This window comes from Hyla sarda, chromosome 9 (assembly GCF_029499605.1).
Source record: "Hyla sarda isolate aHylSar1 chromosome 9, aHylSar1.hap1, whole genome shotgun sequence".
Taxonomy (NCBI): Eukaryota; Metazoa; Chordata; class Amphibia; order Anura; family Hylidae; genus Hyla; species Hyla sarda.
Genome location: NC_079197.1, coordinates 72,164,894 through 72,184,111, shown reverse-complemented (window position 1 = coordinate 72,184,111; position 19,218 = coordinate 72,164,894). Strand labels below are relative to the sequence as shown.

At 41.7% G+C, this 19,218-nt stretch overlaps 1 protein-coding gene across 5 annotated transcripts in view; it reads right to left on the bottom strand.

The window, feature by feature from the left end:
• Positions 1 to 7,910: 7,910 nt before the first annotated feature.
• LOC130290989 (mitochondrial ornithine transporter 1-like) overlaps positions 7,911 to 19,218 on the bottom strand; it is a 46,991-nt gene continuing 35,683 nt past the window's right edge. For all 5 annotated transcript variants that reach the window (XM_056539282.1, XM_056539286.1, XM_056539284.1 and 2 more), the window contains one exon: positions 7,911 to 8,240. In XM_056539282.1, the coding sequence (XP_056395257.1) occupies positions 8,113 to 8,240 (128 nt within the window). In that variant the 3' untranslated portion in view covers positions 7,911 to 8,112. The remainder of the gene's footprint in view (positions 8,241 to 19,218) is intronic.

Genomic DNA, 19,218 nt, shown 5'->3' with positions numbered 1-19,218 from the left:
AAATATGGACGCCCTTTAGTACTAGACACACCCCCTGACGAAGCCCATACGCGAAACGCGCGTTGGGGTACAGGTAGTGATCTCCCTTATTGGTGTATGGCAGGTATGTGATATTTTTTGCTGTCTTTCATGCTCTCTTTTTAACTACTGTGTAGTGCTGCTAACTGACCTTTGAGTAGGGCTATGTGCAATACAATTGGCTATTTGCACTTTACTTATACTAAATGCATAAGGCTGGTATATGTCCTCAATGGGGCTATATATATTTTTCATTATTTATTTTCATTATTTATGGGCATGTTGCAATTTGATATCTATGTACTGTATCCCTGCCGTCCTTATTGTTTACCATTGTGGTTTTAGTATCACTACCTTCTTTCTGTAGCTTTCATCTGTATAGTACCCTGTATTTTATGTATGATGTTTTTTTTATAATGCACTTGAATAAAGTTTACTCACTATTTTTGTATTCATTCAGTATACTGGTATCTCTTTTTTGGTGTAGACAGATAACTGGGCAAGACGAGGTACAGAAGGATGAGACAGAGGCATAGTCGGACTTAGCATAAGGTCAGAGCAGGCGGCAAAAGTGCCTAGACAAATAACGTAGCGGAAGGGTCAAAATACAGGGGCAAGGCAAACAGACAATTGGGAATGCTTAATCTCAGGCTAGGGGCACTGAAGATCTGGCAGGGAGGAAAGGGCAGAGCTGCCTTATAATAATTTTGGCAGAAGGACCCGGTACCAAATGAGTGGTGCACTAGCCCTTTGAATTTCATGAAGCTGGTGCGTGCCGGGATGCAGAGGCTAGAGCGGAGGCAGGTGAGAAGCGGGTTGTGATTTGCATGCGGGCGCAGCCCACGATGCGAACCGTGGCGCGTATGGGAGAGCGGGGAGGTGAGCGTTCACGGTCGGAACGCTCACCGTAACACAACTTATCCTCTTTTCACAACTATAGCAATGGATATTGACTCACATTTATCAAACTGTATGAGAGAAAAAAATTTAGAGATTTTCCAGCAGCAGCCAATCACAGCTCAGCTAAGGAGCTGAGGTAAAGTGAAAGCAGAGCTGGGATTGGTTCTTGTGGGAAAATCCCTCTACCTTTTTCTCTCACACAGTTTGATAAATCTGGGCCATTGTTCTTAAATTTTCTTTCTACACATATCAGTAACGACGGGACCATGACTTATACTCGTTGATAGTAATAATCTAGCAGTAATGCTTCGTTTCTCTGGTTGTGTCTTCGTTATAAATGCAGATGCTAACGGGGAATACTTTTATTGCCCGTAACTTGTATGTAACTATTCATGCCTACACTTCTGCATTTATTGTTGTATGTATATGAAAATTTATAAAAAATATTTACAAAAAAAATTGTATATAATTAATAACAATAAGTAAACAAAAATTAAAACATTAAAAAGGGGTACTCCGGAGGAAAATAATTTTTTTTCTAATCAACTGGTGCCAGAAAGTTAAACATATTTGTAAATTATTTCTATTTTAAAATCTTAGCTGCTGTATTATAAAGAGGAAGTTCTTTTCTTTTTGAATTTCTTTTCTGTCTGACCACAGTGCTCTCTGCTGGCACCTCTGTCCATGTCAGGAACTGTCCAGAGCAGGATAGGTCTGCTATGGGGATTTCCACAGGAGTACCCCTTTAAACATATGTGGTATCGTAGCCTGCTTGAATGTGAGAACTATAAAAATATTACATTAATTAAACCACACGGTCAATGGCGTATACACAAAAAAAAAAATTTCAGACTTGCATATTTTTGCTCCCTTTGTGTACCATAGAGAAAAAAAATGTATAAGAAAGTAATCAAAAAGTCCCATCAAAACAAAAATAAAGATAAATACTATATAAAATATTGACAAATGTGAGAGGTGTACTCACTTATCTGAGATACTGTATATGCTATTTACCCTGCCCACACTTGACATCTTGGGGGAGAATTTTAATTATTCCAGTTTACCAATGGTTAAAGGGGTACTCCACTCGAAAACTATTTTATTTTAATTTTTTTATCAACTGGTGCCAGAAAGTTAAACAGATTTGTAAATTACTTCTATTAAAAAATCTTAATCCTTCCAGTACTTAGCTGCTGTTCTGGTTCACAGGAAGTTATTTTCTTGAATTTCCTTTCTGCCTGACCACAGTGCTCTCTGCTGACACATCTGCCCATGTCAGGAACTGTCCAGAGCAGGATAGGTTTTCTATAGTAACATAGTTAATAAGGTTGAAAAAAAGACCAAAGTCCATAAAGGTCAACCTATAACCATAGTGCGTCCCTACTGAGTTGATCCAGAGGAAGGCAAAAAAACCCTCATACTAGAGGCAAAAATTCCTTCCAGACTCCAAATATGGCAGTCAGAATAAATCCCTGGATCAACGTTCTGTCTCTATAAATCTAGAATCCATAACCTGTAATGTTATTACTCTCCAAAAATGCATCCAGACCCCTTTTGAACTCTTTTACCGAGTTCACCATGACCACCTCCTCAAGCAGAGAATTCCACAGTCTCAATGCTCTTACAGTAAAGAACCCCCCGTCTGTGCTGGTGTAGAAACCTTCTTTCCTCTAAATGTGGAGGATGCCCCCTTGTTATAGATACAGTCCTGGGTATAAATAGATCATATGAGAGATCTCTGTACTGTCCCCTGATATATTTATACATAGTATTTAGGTTGCCCCTAAGACTTCTTTTTTCTAAACTAAATAACCCCAATTCTGCTAATCTTTCTGGGTACTGTAGTCCTCCCATTCCCCGTATTACTCTGGTTGCCCGTCTTTGAACCCGCTCCAGCTCCACTTCATCTTTCTTGTACACTGGTGCCCAGTACTGTACACAGTATTCCATGTGTGGTCTGACTAGTGATTTGTACAGCGGTAGAATTATTTCCTTGTTGTGGGCATCAATGCCCCTATTGATGTACCCCATGATTTTATTTGCCTTGGCAGCAGCTGGTCGACACTGGTCACTACAGCCAAGTTTACTATTAACTAAGACCCCTAAGTCCTTTTCCATGTAAGTCATCCCAAGTGTGCTCCCATTTAATACATAATCCCAGCCCAGATTTTTCTTCCCCATGTGCATTACCTTACATTAATCAGTGTTGAACCTCATCTGCCACTTCCCAGCCCAAACCTCCAACCTATCCAGATCCATTTGTAACAGTGCACTGTCCTCTATAGTGTTTACCGCTTTAGAGAGTTTAGTATCATCTGCAAAGAATGTTACTTTACTATTCAACCCCTCTACAAGGTCATTAATCAATATATTAAAATGGAACAGGACTCAAGACGGACCCCTGTGGTACCCCACTAGTAACAGTCACCCAATCAGAATAAGTACCATTAATAACCACCCTGTTTCCTATCACTGAGACAGTTCCTTACCCACTTACACACATTCTTCCCCAGCCCCATCCTTCTCATTTTTTGCACCAACCTTTTATGTGGCACCGTATCAAATGCTTTGGAAAAATCCAGATATACGACATCCAGTGATTCCCCCTGGTCCAGTCTGGAGCTCACCTCCTCATAAAAGCTGATCAGGTTTGTTTGACAGAACAGATCCCTCAAAGCCATGCTGATATGGGGGTCATACATTTGTTTTTATTAAGATACTCCAGAGTTCCAACCCTTAGAAAACCCTCAAACAATTGACATAACGGACATTAAACTAACAGGTCTATAATTCCCGGGGTCACCTTTTGATCCCTTTTTAAATATTGGCACCACATTTGCCATGCGCCAGTCCTGGGGAACAGTGCCTGTTATTATAGACTCCCTTAATATTAAAAATAGGGGTCTGTTTATTACATTACTTAATTCCTTTAGAACACGGGGGTGAATGCCATCTGGACCTGGTGATTTGTCTATTTTGATCTTTTTGTTTAGGCGGCACTGTACTTCTTCCTGGGTTAGACAGGTGACCTGTACTGGGGAGTTTACCTTATCACACTGTATTTCACCTGGCATTTCATTTTCCTCAGTGGAGAAGAATTTGTTTAATATATTTGCCTTTTCCTGATCTCCGTTTATAATTTCTTCCTCATCATTTTTTAAAGGGCCCACATTTTTTTTGATCTTTTTGCTATTTATATAGTTAAAGAACATTTTGGGGTTAGTTTTACTCTCTTCGGCAATGAGTCTGTCTCTATTTTTGCGGTTTTTATCTGTTTTTTACATATTTTACATTTTTCTCTATAGCTTTTTAATGCTTCCTCACTGCCGTCCTGTTTTAGTAGTTTAAGTGCTTTATTTTTGTCATTTATTGCCCTCTTATCATTTTTGTTCATCCATATTGGCTTTCTTTTATTTCTGACCCTTTTATTCCCATAAATGTAAATACATCTTACAGTGAGAATTTAAGATATTTTTAAAAGTCTCCCATTTAGTGTCAGTATTGTTTTTTTTTAGGGCATTAACCCATTTTATATTTTTAAGGGCTGCTCTGAGTTGATCGAACTTTGCCTTCCTAAAGTTCATTGTTTTTGTGGCCTCTCGAGAGATTCCATTATTGAAGAACAAGTTATAATGTATTATATTATGATCACTATTTCCTAGGTATCCTTCTACTTGCACATTAATTACTCTGTCAGGTCTGTTGGTTAATATTAAGTCCAGTAGGGTGTCCCCTCTCGTCGGGCCCTGCACCATTTGGGACAGATAATTGTCCTTAGCTATAGTCAAAAACCTGTTTCCTTTATGAGATTCACAGGTCTTAGTCTCCCAGTTTATATGAGGATAGTTATAGTCCCCCATTATTATCACATCATTTTGATTTGCTGCCTTGTTTATTTGCCTCAGTAATTTATCTTCTGTCTCTTCCATTATGTTTGGTGGCTTATAGAAAACCCCTATCAGTATTTTTTTTTTATCTCCTTATATTTCTACCCATAATGACTACACATTATTGTTTCTCTCCCATATATCCTCCCGTAGTGCAGCCTTCAGACTCTATTTCACATACAAACAAACCCCTACCCCTTTCCGTTTTGTCCGATTCTTCCTGAATAGACTGTAAACCTGTATGTTGACCGCCCAGTCACAGCTATCATCCAACCAAGTCTCTGTTATACCCACTATGTCATAATTTTCTTCAGACATCAACCACTCCAGTTTGTCAGTTTTATTGGTCAGACTTCTGGCATTAGTCATCATGCAATTCAAAGGAGTATGCTTTTTCTTCCTATGAAGCCTATCCCTATTAACTATTCTAACCCCTCCCTCCGCTCCACCCCCAAGTATATTACTTTGTCCCCTCTCTATCTACACTATCTTCCCCCTCTATGTTGTAGGTTCCCTCCCCCAGTCCCTAGTGTAAACACTCCTCCACCCTTCTAGCCATCTTCTCCCCAAGCACAGCTGTACCCTCCCCATTGAGGTGCAGCCCGTTCCTACAGTAGAGCCGGTAACCGACAGCGAAGTCGGCCCAGTTCTCCATGAACCCAAAGCCCTCCTTCCTACACCAGCTTCTGAGCCACTTGTTTACCTCCCTGATCTCCCCCTGCCTCTCTTTTGTGGCTCGTGGTACGGGTAATATTTCATAAAATATTACCTTGGAGGTCCTTGCCTTAAGTCGCTGAAATTTTTTAGGACACTCCACCTACCTCTTACCTTGTCATTGGTGCCAATATGTACCATGACTGCTGGATCCTCTCCAGCCCCACCCAGCAACCTGTCAACCTGATCCGCGATGTGCCGAACTCGAGCGCCAGGAAGACACCACACTGTTCGGCGATCCCAGTCTTTTTGACAGATAGCCCAGACTGTCCCCCTAATAATTGAGTCCCCCACTACCAGTACCTGTCTGGCCTGCCCTGCACTCCTCCTTCCCTCCTTACTGGTGCAGACACCCCCCCTGGTGGTCAGAGGCAGTATCTTGCTGCAGTACTGCTAGCTCTAAAATTGTATCCACCTCATATGCCAACCGGGCAAACTTGTTGGTTGTGCCAGTTCAGGACTAGCCTCCCCGACACTTTTCCCTCTACCCTGTTTTCTAACTGTAACCCAGCTGCCTGACTGTCCTGCACCTACGTCCCACTATCCTCACCCACCTCTACCCCAGAGAGAACTTGCTCAGTGAGCAGGAGACTCCTCTCCAAGCTGTCAATGAGTCTCAGTGTTGCCATTTGCTCCTCTAGATCCAGGATCTGGGCTTCCAAACAAACAACTAGCACACATCTTGCACAACAATATGCACCCTCAAAATGTTGTTCAAGGATTGCATACATTGAACAGGATATACATCGGACTGCATTTTCCAACATGGAGACCATCTAGTTATGGGGATTTGACAGATTTACAGCAAAAAACAGACAGTAAATATTACAATTAAATTCTCAGTAGACCTTCTGAGTTAAAGTCTCTACAGTGTAGGCAAAGTAACACTCAGATCTCAAACTCCTGCTTTAAAACTCTGATTTCCAACTCTCTTGCAGCTCCTCTCTTTCAAATCAACTATGGGGATTTGCTCCTATACCTGACAGTTCTTAAAATGGACAGAGGTGTCAGTAGAGAGCACTGTGGTCAGTCCGAAAGGAAATTCAAAAAGAAAAGTACTTCCTGTGGATCATAACAGCAGCTGATAAGTACTGGAAGGATTAAGATTTTTTAATAGAAGAAGTATTCAAATCTGTAAATTTCTGGCACCAGTTGAAAAAAAGAAAAAAAAATGTTTTCCAGTGGAGAACCCCGTTAAGCTATACTGGGACTGAAGAATTATGGCTCGTGAATTAGGAGTCATGATGAAACGCATTGGAAAGTCAATGCCATTTCATACCAATTTAGGTGTTAATCTGGGATTAATTTGTTGGCAAATTTGGATACATATCTGATGACAAGCAGAGTATATCCTGGTGGGGAGGCCTCCAAGTATTTGTGATAGCAATCGAACATTTAGTTGGATATGTTTGCTTAGATGTGTCCTCCTTATGTATTTTATGTACCATAAAGTGTGGACATGGGTTTTATATAGTAACATATCTTACACACCCTTTCTCAGAAATTTGTATTGTATCCGATATCATGACATGGATTTACAAGTCTTTATTAATACTGTACTCTGCTATATTTGGTAATCTCATAAAGAATGAATGAAGTAGTTGCACATCTGTTCTCATGGTCATAGCGAGTCCCAGTGGTCAGACCCACAGAGACAATCTATACTCTGGATATAGCAAGTTATCAAGGCCACAGCACCAAAGATGGACGCCTCCATATTTGTGCAAAAAAGAGCTGTAGTTTTATTGGTTCCAAAAGAGGTTCTACAGCTCTTTTGCACAAATATGGAGCCGTCCCTCTTTGGTGCTGTGGCCTTCATAATGTGCTGTTTGGAAACTGGAGTGGCCCTCTGGATGACCACGGGCATGGTGGACTGGTCTAAGTGCTGTCTTCTGCCTCTTTCTCTATATCCTGTGGATGTAGGTTGCTAATGTTCACTTTGTAGTAAATAATGTTTAGCAATTCTAATGTGAAAGGCATGTTGATGATACAGGTGTATGGGCAGTACAGTACAGAGATCTTTTTAGTGCTCTTTTACACCTCTCTCTGTAACCAAGACAAGGGAGCATATTCTTTCAAGAGAAAATACTCATTTACTAACAGATTCTTAACTTTGAAAGCAGCAAAATTATGGAATTCTGTTTCCTGAGAAATATTACAAGTTATGGATTAAAGATTTCTGGAGATGAGGCATTGATCCATATATTTTTTCTGACTGCCATACTTTGATTTGGGAAGGAATTCTGGAATATACTGGGTTACAAGATGAAGCAAATGGCATCCATCTCAGATTTTGCCATGGGATCAAGACAGTAGGATTATAGAATGGACTTTACAAACCTGTGTCTTTTTTCCAACCTTACCCACCAAAACGGCACATAGTATTCTGTATTTGAGTTTATTATATATACACACACACCAGTATAAAACAGTGAAAAGGCAGAACAGTATTTAAGGATTCAATCTAACATTATTTAGTCTTCACTAAAGATAGAACAGTAAGGAATCACGTTAATATGACAGAAACATACATAACACAGGGGGAACCAGGGTAGAAAAACAATGGAAAGGCTGCAGTAACTGTCTTCTTCATTCAGTTCTGATTATATGACCATTTTGTTAGAGTCCTTTTCGTCATTTCGTAGGCCAAAAAGAGAGCAGCATTGGAAGGGAATGCCCTGATGACAGTGGGCATCAGTCCACTGTACAGGTTGAGGATTCCTGTATACATAAATTCAATGCAGAGTTAAAATATAAATTTTGTAAACTTCATGGGGTAGATTTTCTAAAACCTGTGTAGAGAAACAATGGTGCAGCTGCCCATAGCAACCAGGCTGCTTCTTTCATTAAAAGGGGTATTCCAGGAATATTTTTTATTTGACTATGCTACAGGTGCTGTAAAGTTAGTGTAGTTCATAATACAGTGTCTGTACCTGTGTGTGATTGTTTTCTCACAATTTTTCTGTGATTTTCACCCCAATATTTATTTTTCGCAGCATACAAAGTGACTGTTGTCTCAGATTTTTCCCAGCTTGCAAAGCGGCCGATACCTGACTCACTAGTCAGCTGATGACAGGGAGCCTGTCTGCTTCAATGGGTGGAGGGATAGCTTGGTGAGAGAGAGAGATCAATCTGCAACAGCTGTAGGCACCCTGATTGAAAACCACACTGATTTGAATGGATGCAGCTCATTTATGTTTCAATGGGTGGGGTGGCTGATGTGTGGGAGGAAGGAAAATGGAATTGTGGGATTTGTAGTTAAAAAAAGAAAAGTTATATTAAATAGGAAATAGCAGTTCACAAAAAGCTAAGGTAATCTCACAACATAGACAAGCGCAGATCCTTCCTAAGCATGTCCATTACTGTCTGCCAGGTACATACTAAAATAACCTTATGGTGGATAACCCCTTTTCATTTTTTTTTTTTTTTTTTTTTAACCTTTAACCTGTTGGGGATGGAGGGCGTATGGATACGCCCTCGCGTCCCGTTACTTAAGGACGGAGGGCGTACCTGTACCGGGCGGTGAGCGGACCAGGATGACTGCTGAAATCATTCAGCAGGCATCACGTGCCAATGCCCAGGGGGGTCCTCCTGAGACCCCCCGATGTCGGCGATCGCCACAAATTGCCGGTGAATTCACACCGGCGATTTGCGGCTATTCTGGGTCTACGGTGACCCAGAAAATAAGGGGGATCGGGGTTTGTCCAAGACACCCACGATCCCCCTGAAGGGATAGGAGTGAGGTGGCAGGGGTGCCACCCCTCCTATTGGTCTAGAAGCAACAACCAATAGCAGATCGGGGGCGCTTAGTCATCGGCGGCAACAACAGTGGCGGGGATCGCGACAGAAGAGGACGGCGATGCGGCTGCCTGGATCCTACAGAAGCCAGTGAGTTGCGTACCTCCAGCTGTTGCATAACTACATCTCCAAGCATGCCCTTTGGCGATCAGTACATGCCGAGAGTTGTAGTTTCTGCAACAGCTGGAGGCACGCTTGTTGGAAAATACTGAGTTAGGCAACAAAACCTAACAAAGTTTTCAAACCAGTGTGCCTCCAGCTGTTGCAAAAGTACAACTCCCAGCATGCACGGTCTGTCAGTGCATGCTGGGAGTTGTAGTTTTGAAACCGCTGGAGGGTTTCCTACTTCAAGTTTGAGCTGCGGCAAATTTTCCACCGCAGCGCAAACTCCTTGCGGGAAACTCACCGTAAACCGCTGCCAGTGCCAATGTACCCTAAAAACACTACACTAACACATAATAAAGGGTAAAGCACTACATATACACCTCCTTACACTGTCCCCCCCCCCCAACTAAAAATGAAAACGTATCGTACGGCAGTTTTTCCAAAATGGAGCCTCCAGCTGTTGCAAAACAACAGCTCCCAGCATTTCCGGACAGCCACTGACTGTCCAGGCATGCTGGGAGTTTAGCAACAGCTGGGGGCACCCTGTTTGGGAATCACTTGGGTAGAATACCCCTATATCAGCCCCTATGCAATCCCTAATTTAGTCCTGAAATACGCATGGCGCTCTCTCACTTTGGAGCCCTGTCTTATTTCAAGGAAACAGTTTAGGGCCCCATATGGGGTACTCGTGAGAAATTGCACTACAAATTTTGGGGGGGGGGGGGGCTTTTTCTCCTTTTACCCCTTATGAAAAGGAAAAGTTGGGGTCTAGACCAGCCTGTTAATGTAAATTTTTAAATTTTTTTTTTTACACTAACAGGCTGGTGTTGCCCCATACTTTGTTTTCATAAGAGGTAAAAAGGAAAAAAAAAAAAAAAAAGACGCCCCAAATTTTTCCTGAGTACGGAAATATCCCAAATAAGGGTATAAAATGCTCTGCGGGCGCACAACATGGCTCAGGAGTGAGAGCGCACTATGTACAGTTGAGGCCTAAATTGGTGATTTGCACAGGGGTGGCTGATTTTACAGCGCTTCTGACAAACGCAAAAAAATAAATACCCACATGTGACCCCATTTTGGAAACTACACCCCTCACGTAACAAGGGGTATAGTGAGCCTTAACACCCCACAGGTGGTTGACGAATTTCCGTTAAAGTTGGACAGGAGAATGAAGAAAAACATTTTTCACTAAAATGCTTGTGTTACCCAAAATTTTTCATTTTCACAAGGGAAAATAGGAAAAAGCGCCCCCCAAAATTTGTCACCCCATTTCTTCTGAGTAAGAACATACCCCATATGTGGATGTAAAGGGCTCTGCGGGTGCACTACAATGCTCAGAAGAGAAGGAGCACCATTGGGCTTTTGGAGAGAAAATTTGTCCGAAATTGAAGGCCAGAACAATGGACCCCCCCCCCCCCCACGTGACCCCACTTTGGAAACTACACCCCTCATGGAATGTCATAAGGGGTACAGTGAGCATTTACACCCCACAAGTGTCTGACAGATTTTTGGAACAGTGGTCCATGAAAATGAAAAATGTAATTTTTCATTTGCAGAGCCCACTGTTCCAAAGATCTGTCAAACGCCTGTGGGGTGTAAATGCTCACTGCACCCCTTAAATTCTGTGAGGTGTGTAGTTTCCAAAATGGGGTCATATGTGGGGGTCCACTGTTCTGGCACTCAGGGAGGGGGGGGGGGGGGGAGGTTGTAAACGCACATGGCCCCTGACTTCCATTCCAAACAAATTCTGTCTCCAAAAGCCCAATGGCGGTCCTTCTCTTCTGAGCATTATAGTGCGCCAGCAGAGCACTTGACATCCACACATGGGGTATTTCCATACTCAGGAGAAAATTTGTAACCCCATTTTCCACTATTACCCCTTGTAAAAATGTATAGTTTGGGGGGAAAAAACAGCATTTTAGTGAAAAAAAAAATTTCTTCTCATTTACACATCCGACTTTAACAAAAAGTCGTCAAAGACCTGTGGGGTGTTAAGGCTCACTGTACCCCTTGTTACATTCCTTGAGGGGTGTAGTTTCCGAAATAGTAGGCCATGTGTTTATTATTATTTTTTTTAATTTGCTGTTCTGGCACCATAGGGGCTTCCTAAATGCGACATGCCCCCCAAAAACCATTTCAGCAAAATTTGCTTTCCAAAAGCCAAATGTGACTCCTCTTCTGAGCATTGTAGTTCGCCCGCAGAGCATTTTACATCCTAACATGGGGTATTTTCATACTTAGAAGAGATGGGGGTTACAAATTTTGGGGGGCATTTTCTCCCATTACCCTTTGTAAAAATTGTAAATTTGGGGGGGGGGGGGGGGGAAATGAAATTTTTTTTTTCATTTACACATCTGACTTTTACAAAAAGCCGTCAAACACCTTTTTGTTGTTATGGCACCATAGAGGCTTCCTAAATGTGACATGCCCCTCAAAAACCATTTCAGAAAAACTCACTCTCCAAAATCCCATTGTTGCTCCTTCCCTTCTGAGCCCTCTAGTGCACCCGCCGAACACTTCACATACACAAATGAGTTATTTCCTTACTCGAGAGAAATTGGGTTACAAATTTTAGGGGGGCTTTTTCTCCTTTTACCCCTTTGCTGCTATTCCTGTGAAACACCTAAAGGGTTAAACTTTCTGAATGTCATTTTTAATACTTTGAGGGGTGCAGTTTCTTATAATGGGGTCATTTAGGGGGTATTTCTAATATGAAGGCCCTTCAAATCCACTTCAAAACTGAACTGGTCCATGAAAAATTCAGATTTTGAAAATTTTGTGAAAATTTTTAAAATTGCTGCTGAACTTAGATGCCTTCCAAAAGTAAAAACATGTTACCTTCATGATGCAAACCTAAAGTAGACATATTGTATATGTGAATCAATATATAATTTATTTGGAATGTCTATTTTCCTATTTTTTGAAGCAGAGAGCTTCAAAGTTAGAGAAATGCAAAATTTTCCATTTTGTCATCAAATTTTGGAATTTTTCACCAAGAAATGATGCAAGTATCGACAAAAATTTACCAGTAACAAAGTAGAATAGGTTATGAAAAAAACAAACAAACAATCTCTGAATCAGAATGAAAAGTAAAAGCATCCCAGAGTTATTAATGCTTAAAGTGACAGTGGTCAGGATTGCAAAAAATGCTCCCATCCTTAGGGTTATAATGGGTTCCATCCCCAAGGGGTTAAGGGCAACGGATATAAAAGTCTGTTCTGATGCACTGGTACTTAAACACACCAGGATCTACATTTCCGTCCTGTATAAAAAGAGAGCACAGGAGCTACGTGCTATCAGCAACCAGTGACCTACCGGTAATGGCAAATAGTCCAATCTATTAAAATATAATGTAAATGATTCTGTATGTTGAACGGCGTAAACGTTACAAAAAAAAAAAAAAACACACACACAAACAAAAAGTTACATTTTAAAAGTAGTATAGTACTAGTAAAGATCATGGGGATCATTTTGACTCCCAGAACAACAACAAAAACATGTCAGTTTTACCGTAAAATGCTCTGCATAAAAACTAAAAACCCTCTTAAAGTTGCAAATTTGTGGTGTTCTTTTGAATTTCCCTACAAAAAACATTTTTGGCTAAAATAAAAATGTATCATTAGAAATTAAATTTGGCTGTGCAAAAAAATAAATAAAAACTTATATGGGTCTGTGTCTGGACATATTAAAAGATTTATGACCCTTAACGACTACGAACGTAAATGCACGTCCTGGTTTAGTGGTACTTCCCACACCAGCACGTACATTTACTTCCTGTGTATGACCGCGAGCATCAGAACGGTGCTCGTGTCATACATGGTAGGTTTCGGCTGCTAGCAGCAGCCGGGGACCCGCCGGTTATGATCGCGCGGATGTCCGCCATTAACCCCTCAGATGCCGTGATCAATACAGATCACGGCATTTGAGGCAGTGCGGTACTTTGAATGGATGATCGGATCGCCCGCAGCACTGCCGCGGCGATCCGATCATCCAGCATGGCGGCCGGAGGTTCCCTCACCTGGCTCCGGCCATCTCCAGAGTAGAGCAGAAGATCACCGATAATACTGATCGGTGCTATGTCCTACGCATAGCACTGAACAGTATTAGCAGTCAAATGATTCCTATAGATAGTCCCCTATGGGGAGATAAGTGTAAAAAAAAAAAAAAGTTGAAATATGTGAAAGGGAAAAATCCACTCCCCCAATAAGAATTAAAATTGTCCGTTTTTCACATTTCAACCCCAAAAAGCGTAAATTTTTTTTTTTATAAACATATTTGGTATCTCCACGTGCGTAAATATCCGAACTATCAAAATATAATGTTAATGATCGCATATGGTGAATGGCGTAAAAGTTAAAAAAAAATTTTTTTAAAGTTCAAAAATGCTGCTTTTTTGTCACATTTTATAAAAAAATTATCTAAAAGTTTTATATATGCAAATGTGGTATCGATAAAAAGTACAGATGATGGCACAAAAAATTACCGCCCTATATACAGAAAAATGAAAAAGTTATAGGTGGTCAAAATAGGGCTATTTTAGATTACTGATTTTGTACAAAAAGTTTTTTTTTTAAGCGGTACAAAAATATAAAAGTATCTATCCATGGGTATCATTTTAATTGTATTGACCCACAGAATAAAGACAACATGTCATTTTTACCATAAAGTGTACAGTGTGAAAACAAAACCTTCCAAAATGTGCAAAATTGTAGTTCATTTAAATGAAAAAAAATAATTTGGGTTCGCCGTACATTTTATGGTAATATGAGAAGTTTCATTACAAGTACAATTGGTCATGCAAAAAACAAGCCCTTATATGAGTCTGTAGATGGAAATATAGAGGAGCTATGGATTTTAGAAGGCGAGGAGGAAAAAACGAAAACGCAAAAAAAAAATTGGCCTGGTCCTTAAGGTTAAAATGGGCTTGGTCCTTAAGGGGTTAAAAAGGACCAAGCTAGTTTTTGCCTCATCCCCTTGTAAAAATCATAACACTTTCAATTTTGCACCTAAAGACCCATATAAATGACACCTTATCTTTATTCTGTAGGTCCATACGGTTACAAGGATACCCAATTTATGTAGGTTTTATTTTATTTTACTACTAATTAAATTATAACTACATGCACCAAAATTAAAATGTTTAAAATGTTCATCTTCTGACCCCTATAATTTATTTAAAAAAATTCCACATATGGGGCTAATTTTTTTTGCACCGTGGTCTGTAGTTTTTATTGGTACAATTTTTTTTTGATTGGACCTTTTGATTGCGTTTTATAAAATTTTTTTATGGCATAAAGTGACCAAAATAAAAATGTAAATTTTTGGACTTGGTATCTTTTTTACGTGTACGCCATTGACTGTGCAGTTTAGCTAACCTTACATTTTAATATTTTGGAAATTTACGCGGTACCACATAATATTTTTATTACCTTATTTTATTTTAAAAAATGGGAAAAGGGGAATGCTTCACAATTATGGTAGGAGTTAATTCACTTTTTTTATCCTCATAGGGGGCTATACCATGCAATCTTTTGATTGCATATACTGTTCAATGCTATGCATGGCTGACTGAGCATCAGACCACCAATCGGACGGCGAGGAGGCTGGTAAGGGCCCTCCTGCCGTCCTCTCAGCTGATCGGAACATCGCGGTTTCACTGCGATGGTCCCGATAAGCTCCGCTGAGCTGACGGGATGATTTTACTTTCGGTTTAGATGCTGCGATCAACTTGGATCACAGCGTCTAAAGGGTTAATCCAAGACATCGGCCCAATCTGTGGTGCCCAGCATTAACCCACCAGGATTAAAGTGTGCTCAGCTCATGAGCACGCTTCAAACCCTGGTAACTGGACCAGGTCGTATGTCCTTAACCTCTTAAGGACTCAGGGCGTACCTGTACGCCCTGAGCCCGGTCCCGGTGTTTAAAACGGGGTCATGCCGTGACCCCGCATCACATCTGGTCGGTCCCAGCTGCTATTCATAGCCGGGACCCTGGGCTAATAGCGCTCGGCACTGATCGTTGTGCCGCGCGCTATTAACCATTCAGACGCGGCGATCAAAGTTGACCGCCACGTCTGAAAGTGAAAGTAAAAGCTTCCCGGCAGCTCAGTTGGGCTTATCGGAACATCAGCTAGGACGCAAGCGGAAGTCTCCTTTCCTGTCTCCGTGGCGTCCGATCGGGGTTTGATTGCTCCAAGCCTGAGCTACAGGCTTGAGCAATCGAGCCCCTATCTCGCTGATCCATGCAAAGCTATGGCTTTGCAGGGATCAGCATAAGAGATCAGTGTGTGCAGCACCGCAAAAAAAAGTGAAAAAAAAAAGTTAACAAAAAGGTCATTAAACTCCTTCCCTAATAAAAGTTTGTATCACCCCCCTTTTCCCATAAAAAAAAAAAAAAACTGTAAATAAAAATAAACATATGTGGTATCCCCACGTGCGGAAATGTCCAAACTATAAAAATATATTGTTAATTAAATCGCACGGTCGATGGCGTACGCGCAAAAAAACTTCCTAAGTCCAAAATAGCTTATTGTTGGTCACTTTTTAAATCATGAACAAATGAATAAAAAACGATTAAAAAGTCAGATCAATACCAAAATGGTATCGATAAAAACTTCAGGACACGGCGCAAAAAATTAGTCCTCACACCGGCCCGTACGTGGAAAATTAAAAAAAGTTATAGGGCTTAGAAGATGAGAATTTTTAACATATAAATTTTCCTGCATGTAGTTATGATTTATTTCCGAAGTATGGCAATATCCAACCTACATAAGTAGGGTATCATTTTAACTGTATGGACTTACAGAATAAAGGTAATGTGTTATTTTTACCGAAAAATGCACTGCGTAGAAACGGAAGCCCCCAAAATTTACAAAATAAAATTTTCTTCTTCAATTTTGTCGCACAATGAATTTTTTTCCATTTCTCCGTGGATTTTTGGGTAAAATGACTAATATCCCTGCAAAGTAGAATTGGTGGCGCAAAAAATAAGCCATCATATGTAATTCTATGTGTAAAATTTAAAGCGTTATGATTTTAGAAGGTGATGAGGAAAAAATGAAAATGCAAAAACGGAAAAACGCTGAGTCCTTAATGGGTTAAGTACCAGGACGCAAGGGCGTACCTGAACACCCTGCGCCCGTAAGGGGTTAAGGCCAAAATGGTATGTGTCCTTAAGGGGTTAAAGCCTCTAAAAAATAAATAAATAAGAAGCAATCTGATAAGTTGCATTGGGCAACTGATCAACCTATCCTCTGCACAGGTTTTGATAAATCTTCCCCCATGTCTTCTCAAACTCTTTTGTATTTCAGCATTACATTAAATGTCCTCCTGCTTTTTCCAGGATAAAGTCCGTGGAGATCAGTGTAAGGACTTAGGCAGTTTGTGACAGAGGTTTTATTTACAAACTGGAGGAGAACGAACTTTTACTACAAGCCAATAAGCAAGAAGCAATGAGAGAAGGCAAAAAAGTATTTAGTCAGCCACCAATTGTGCAAGTTCTCCCACTTAAAATAGATGAGAGGGGCCTGTAATTTTCATCAATATACCTCAACTATGAGAGACATAATGAGAAAAAAAAATCCATAAAATAACTGTCTGATTTTGAAAGAATTTGTTTGCAAATTATGGTGGAAAATAAGTATTTGGCACCTACAAACAAGCAAGATTTCTGGCTCTCACAGACCTGTAACAACTTCTTTAAGAGTCTCCTCTTTCCTCCACTCGTTACCTGTATTAATAGCACCTGTTTGAGGTTGTGGACAGGTTTTTTTTATACTGATAAGTTCAAACAGTCACACTCCAAACTCCACAATGGCCAAGATCAAAGAGCTGTCGAAGGACACAAGAAACAAAATTGTCCGGGCCCATCTGAAGTTTGCTAGAGAGCATCTAGATGATCCAGAAGAGGATTGGGAGAATGTCATATGGTCAAATGAAACCAAAAGTAGAACTTTTTGTTAAAAACTAAAATTGTTGTGTTTGGAGGAGAACACACACCATATCTACTGTGACGCATGGGGGTGGAAACACACACTTACCTGTCCTGCACTTCTCTCGGGCGGTGGCCTGACATGTGACGTCACTGACGTCCTCCTACGCGGGTCTTCGGAGGGACGTCATATGCGCGACATCCCTCAGACTCGGGCCGGCCGGCCAACCGGAGATGGGATGGTGGGGCGGGGTAAGTGAAGGTAATGAGCTTTATTGGACGGGGAGGGGGTGAAGTCTTCCGGTATTTTGCGCTGCTTGCCCGAAGCAGGGCTAAATGCCTGAAGAAGTCACCTGCCCGGCGCCTGGAACTGCATGTTTCGGGCGTCGGGCTATACAAATTACATATCCCTGGAGCGGGCCGCAAATGGCCAGCGGGCCGGGAGTTTGAGACCCCTGGTGTAAAGGAAAGAATGAATGGGGCCATGTATCGTGAGATTTTGAGTGAAAACCTCCTTCCATCAGCAAAGGCATTGAAGATAAAACGCTGGGTCTTTCAGCATGACAAGGATTCCAAATACACTGCTCGAAAAATAAAGGAGTGGCTTCGTAAGAAGCATTTCAAAAAAAGGTCCTGGAGTGTCCTAGCCAGTCTCCAGATCTCAACCCCATAGAAAACCTTTGGAGAGAGGTGAAAGTCTGTGTTGTCCAGGGACAGACCCAAAATAACGCTGCTCTAGAGGAGATCTGCATGGAGGAATGGGCCGAAATACCAGCAACAGTGTGTGAAAACCTTGTGAAGACTTTCAGAAAAAATTTGACCTCTGTCATTGCCAACAGGGCCGCCATCAGGGGGGTACAGCCGGTACTCCCGTAAGGGGCCCGTCCGGGCCCGACTTTTTTATTTATTTATTTTTTTAACTCCTTGTCAGTCAGTCAGTGAGTGACTGTCACTCACTTACCGCTGGGGGGCCCGTCATTTTCCACCTACTGACTGTACTCTGTACAATCAGTCACCCTCTTTCCCGGGCCCCAGCCCTGCCACACATACCTCGAAGGCCGCTGCCACTTTAAAAAAAAAAAAACTGCAGTGGCCGTCGGAAGGTACTAGCGCAACGAACGTGCCGCACGTAGGCACGTCTGGTGCACCATGACGTGGCAAGCCGGAAGTCAGAGGAAAGCGAGCCCCGAAGAAGAACTGGAGCGGAGGAGCTGTCTGGAAGACGCGTGGCTGACATCGGGCCAGGAAGGTAACCACAGCAGGCTGCCTTCAATGCTCCGACCACTGCTCCTCCAGTCTGGGGGCCCACTGCTCTGATCCGTAGGCCCCGAACCGGAGGAGCAGTGGTCAGAGCACAGACATACTGCCTCCAGCCACATACCGTGTATGTCTGGAGGCAGTATGTCTGTGGGGGTACATGGGGCCTATAACTACTTGTTGGGGCACAAAGGGGGCCTATATCAACTGTGGGGGCTGAAAGGGGGGTTTATATTTAATTGGGGGCTGAAAGGGGGGCCTATATTTAACTGTGGTGGCTGAAAGGGTGGGGCCTATATTTAACTGTGGGGGCTGAAAGGGGGGGCTATAACTAACTGTGGGAGTTGAAAGGGGGGGCTATAACTGTGGGGGCTCAAAGGGGGGCCTATCATTACACATAGGGGCGCAAAGGGGGTCTACAATCATGTATATTGGAGGCACGTGGGACCTACAATTATATATGGAGCACAGGGGGCCTACAACAATTTATGGGGGTACAGAGGAGGTGTACAACTATATATATGTGTGGGGGCAGAGAGGGGGTCTACAACTATATAGAGGTGAACATTGTGCTGGAGAAAGGCTCCTTAAATGTCTGTCTGGTTGCTCC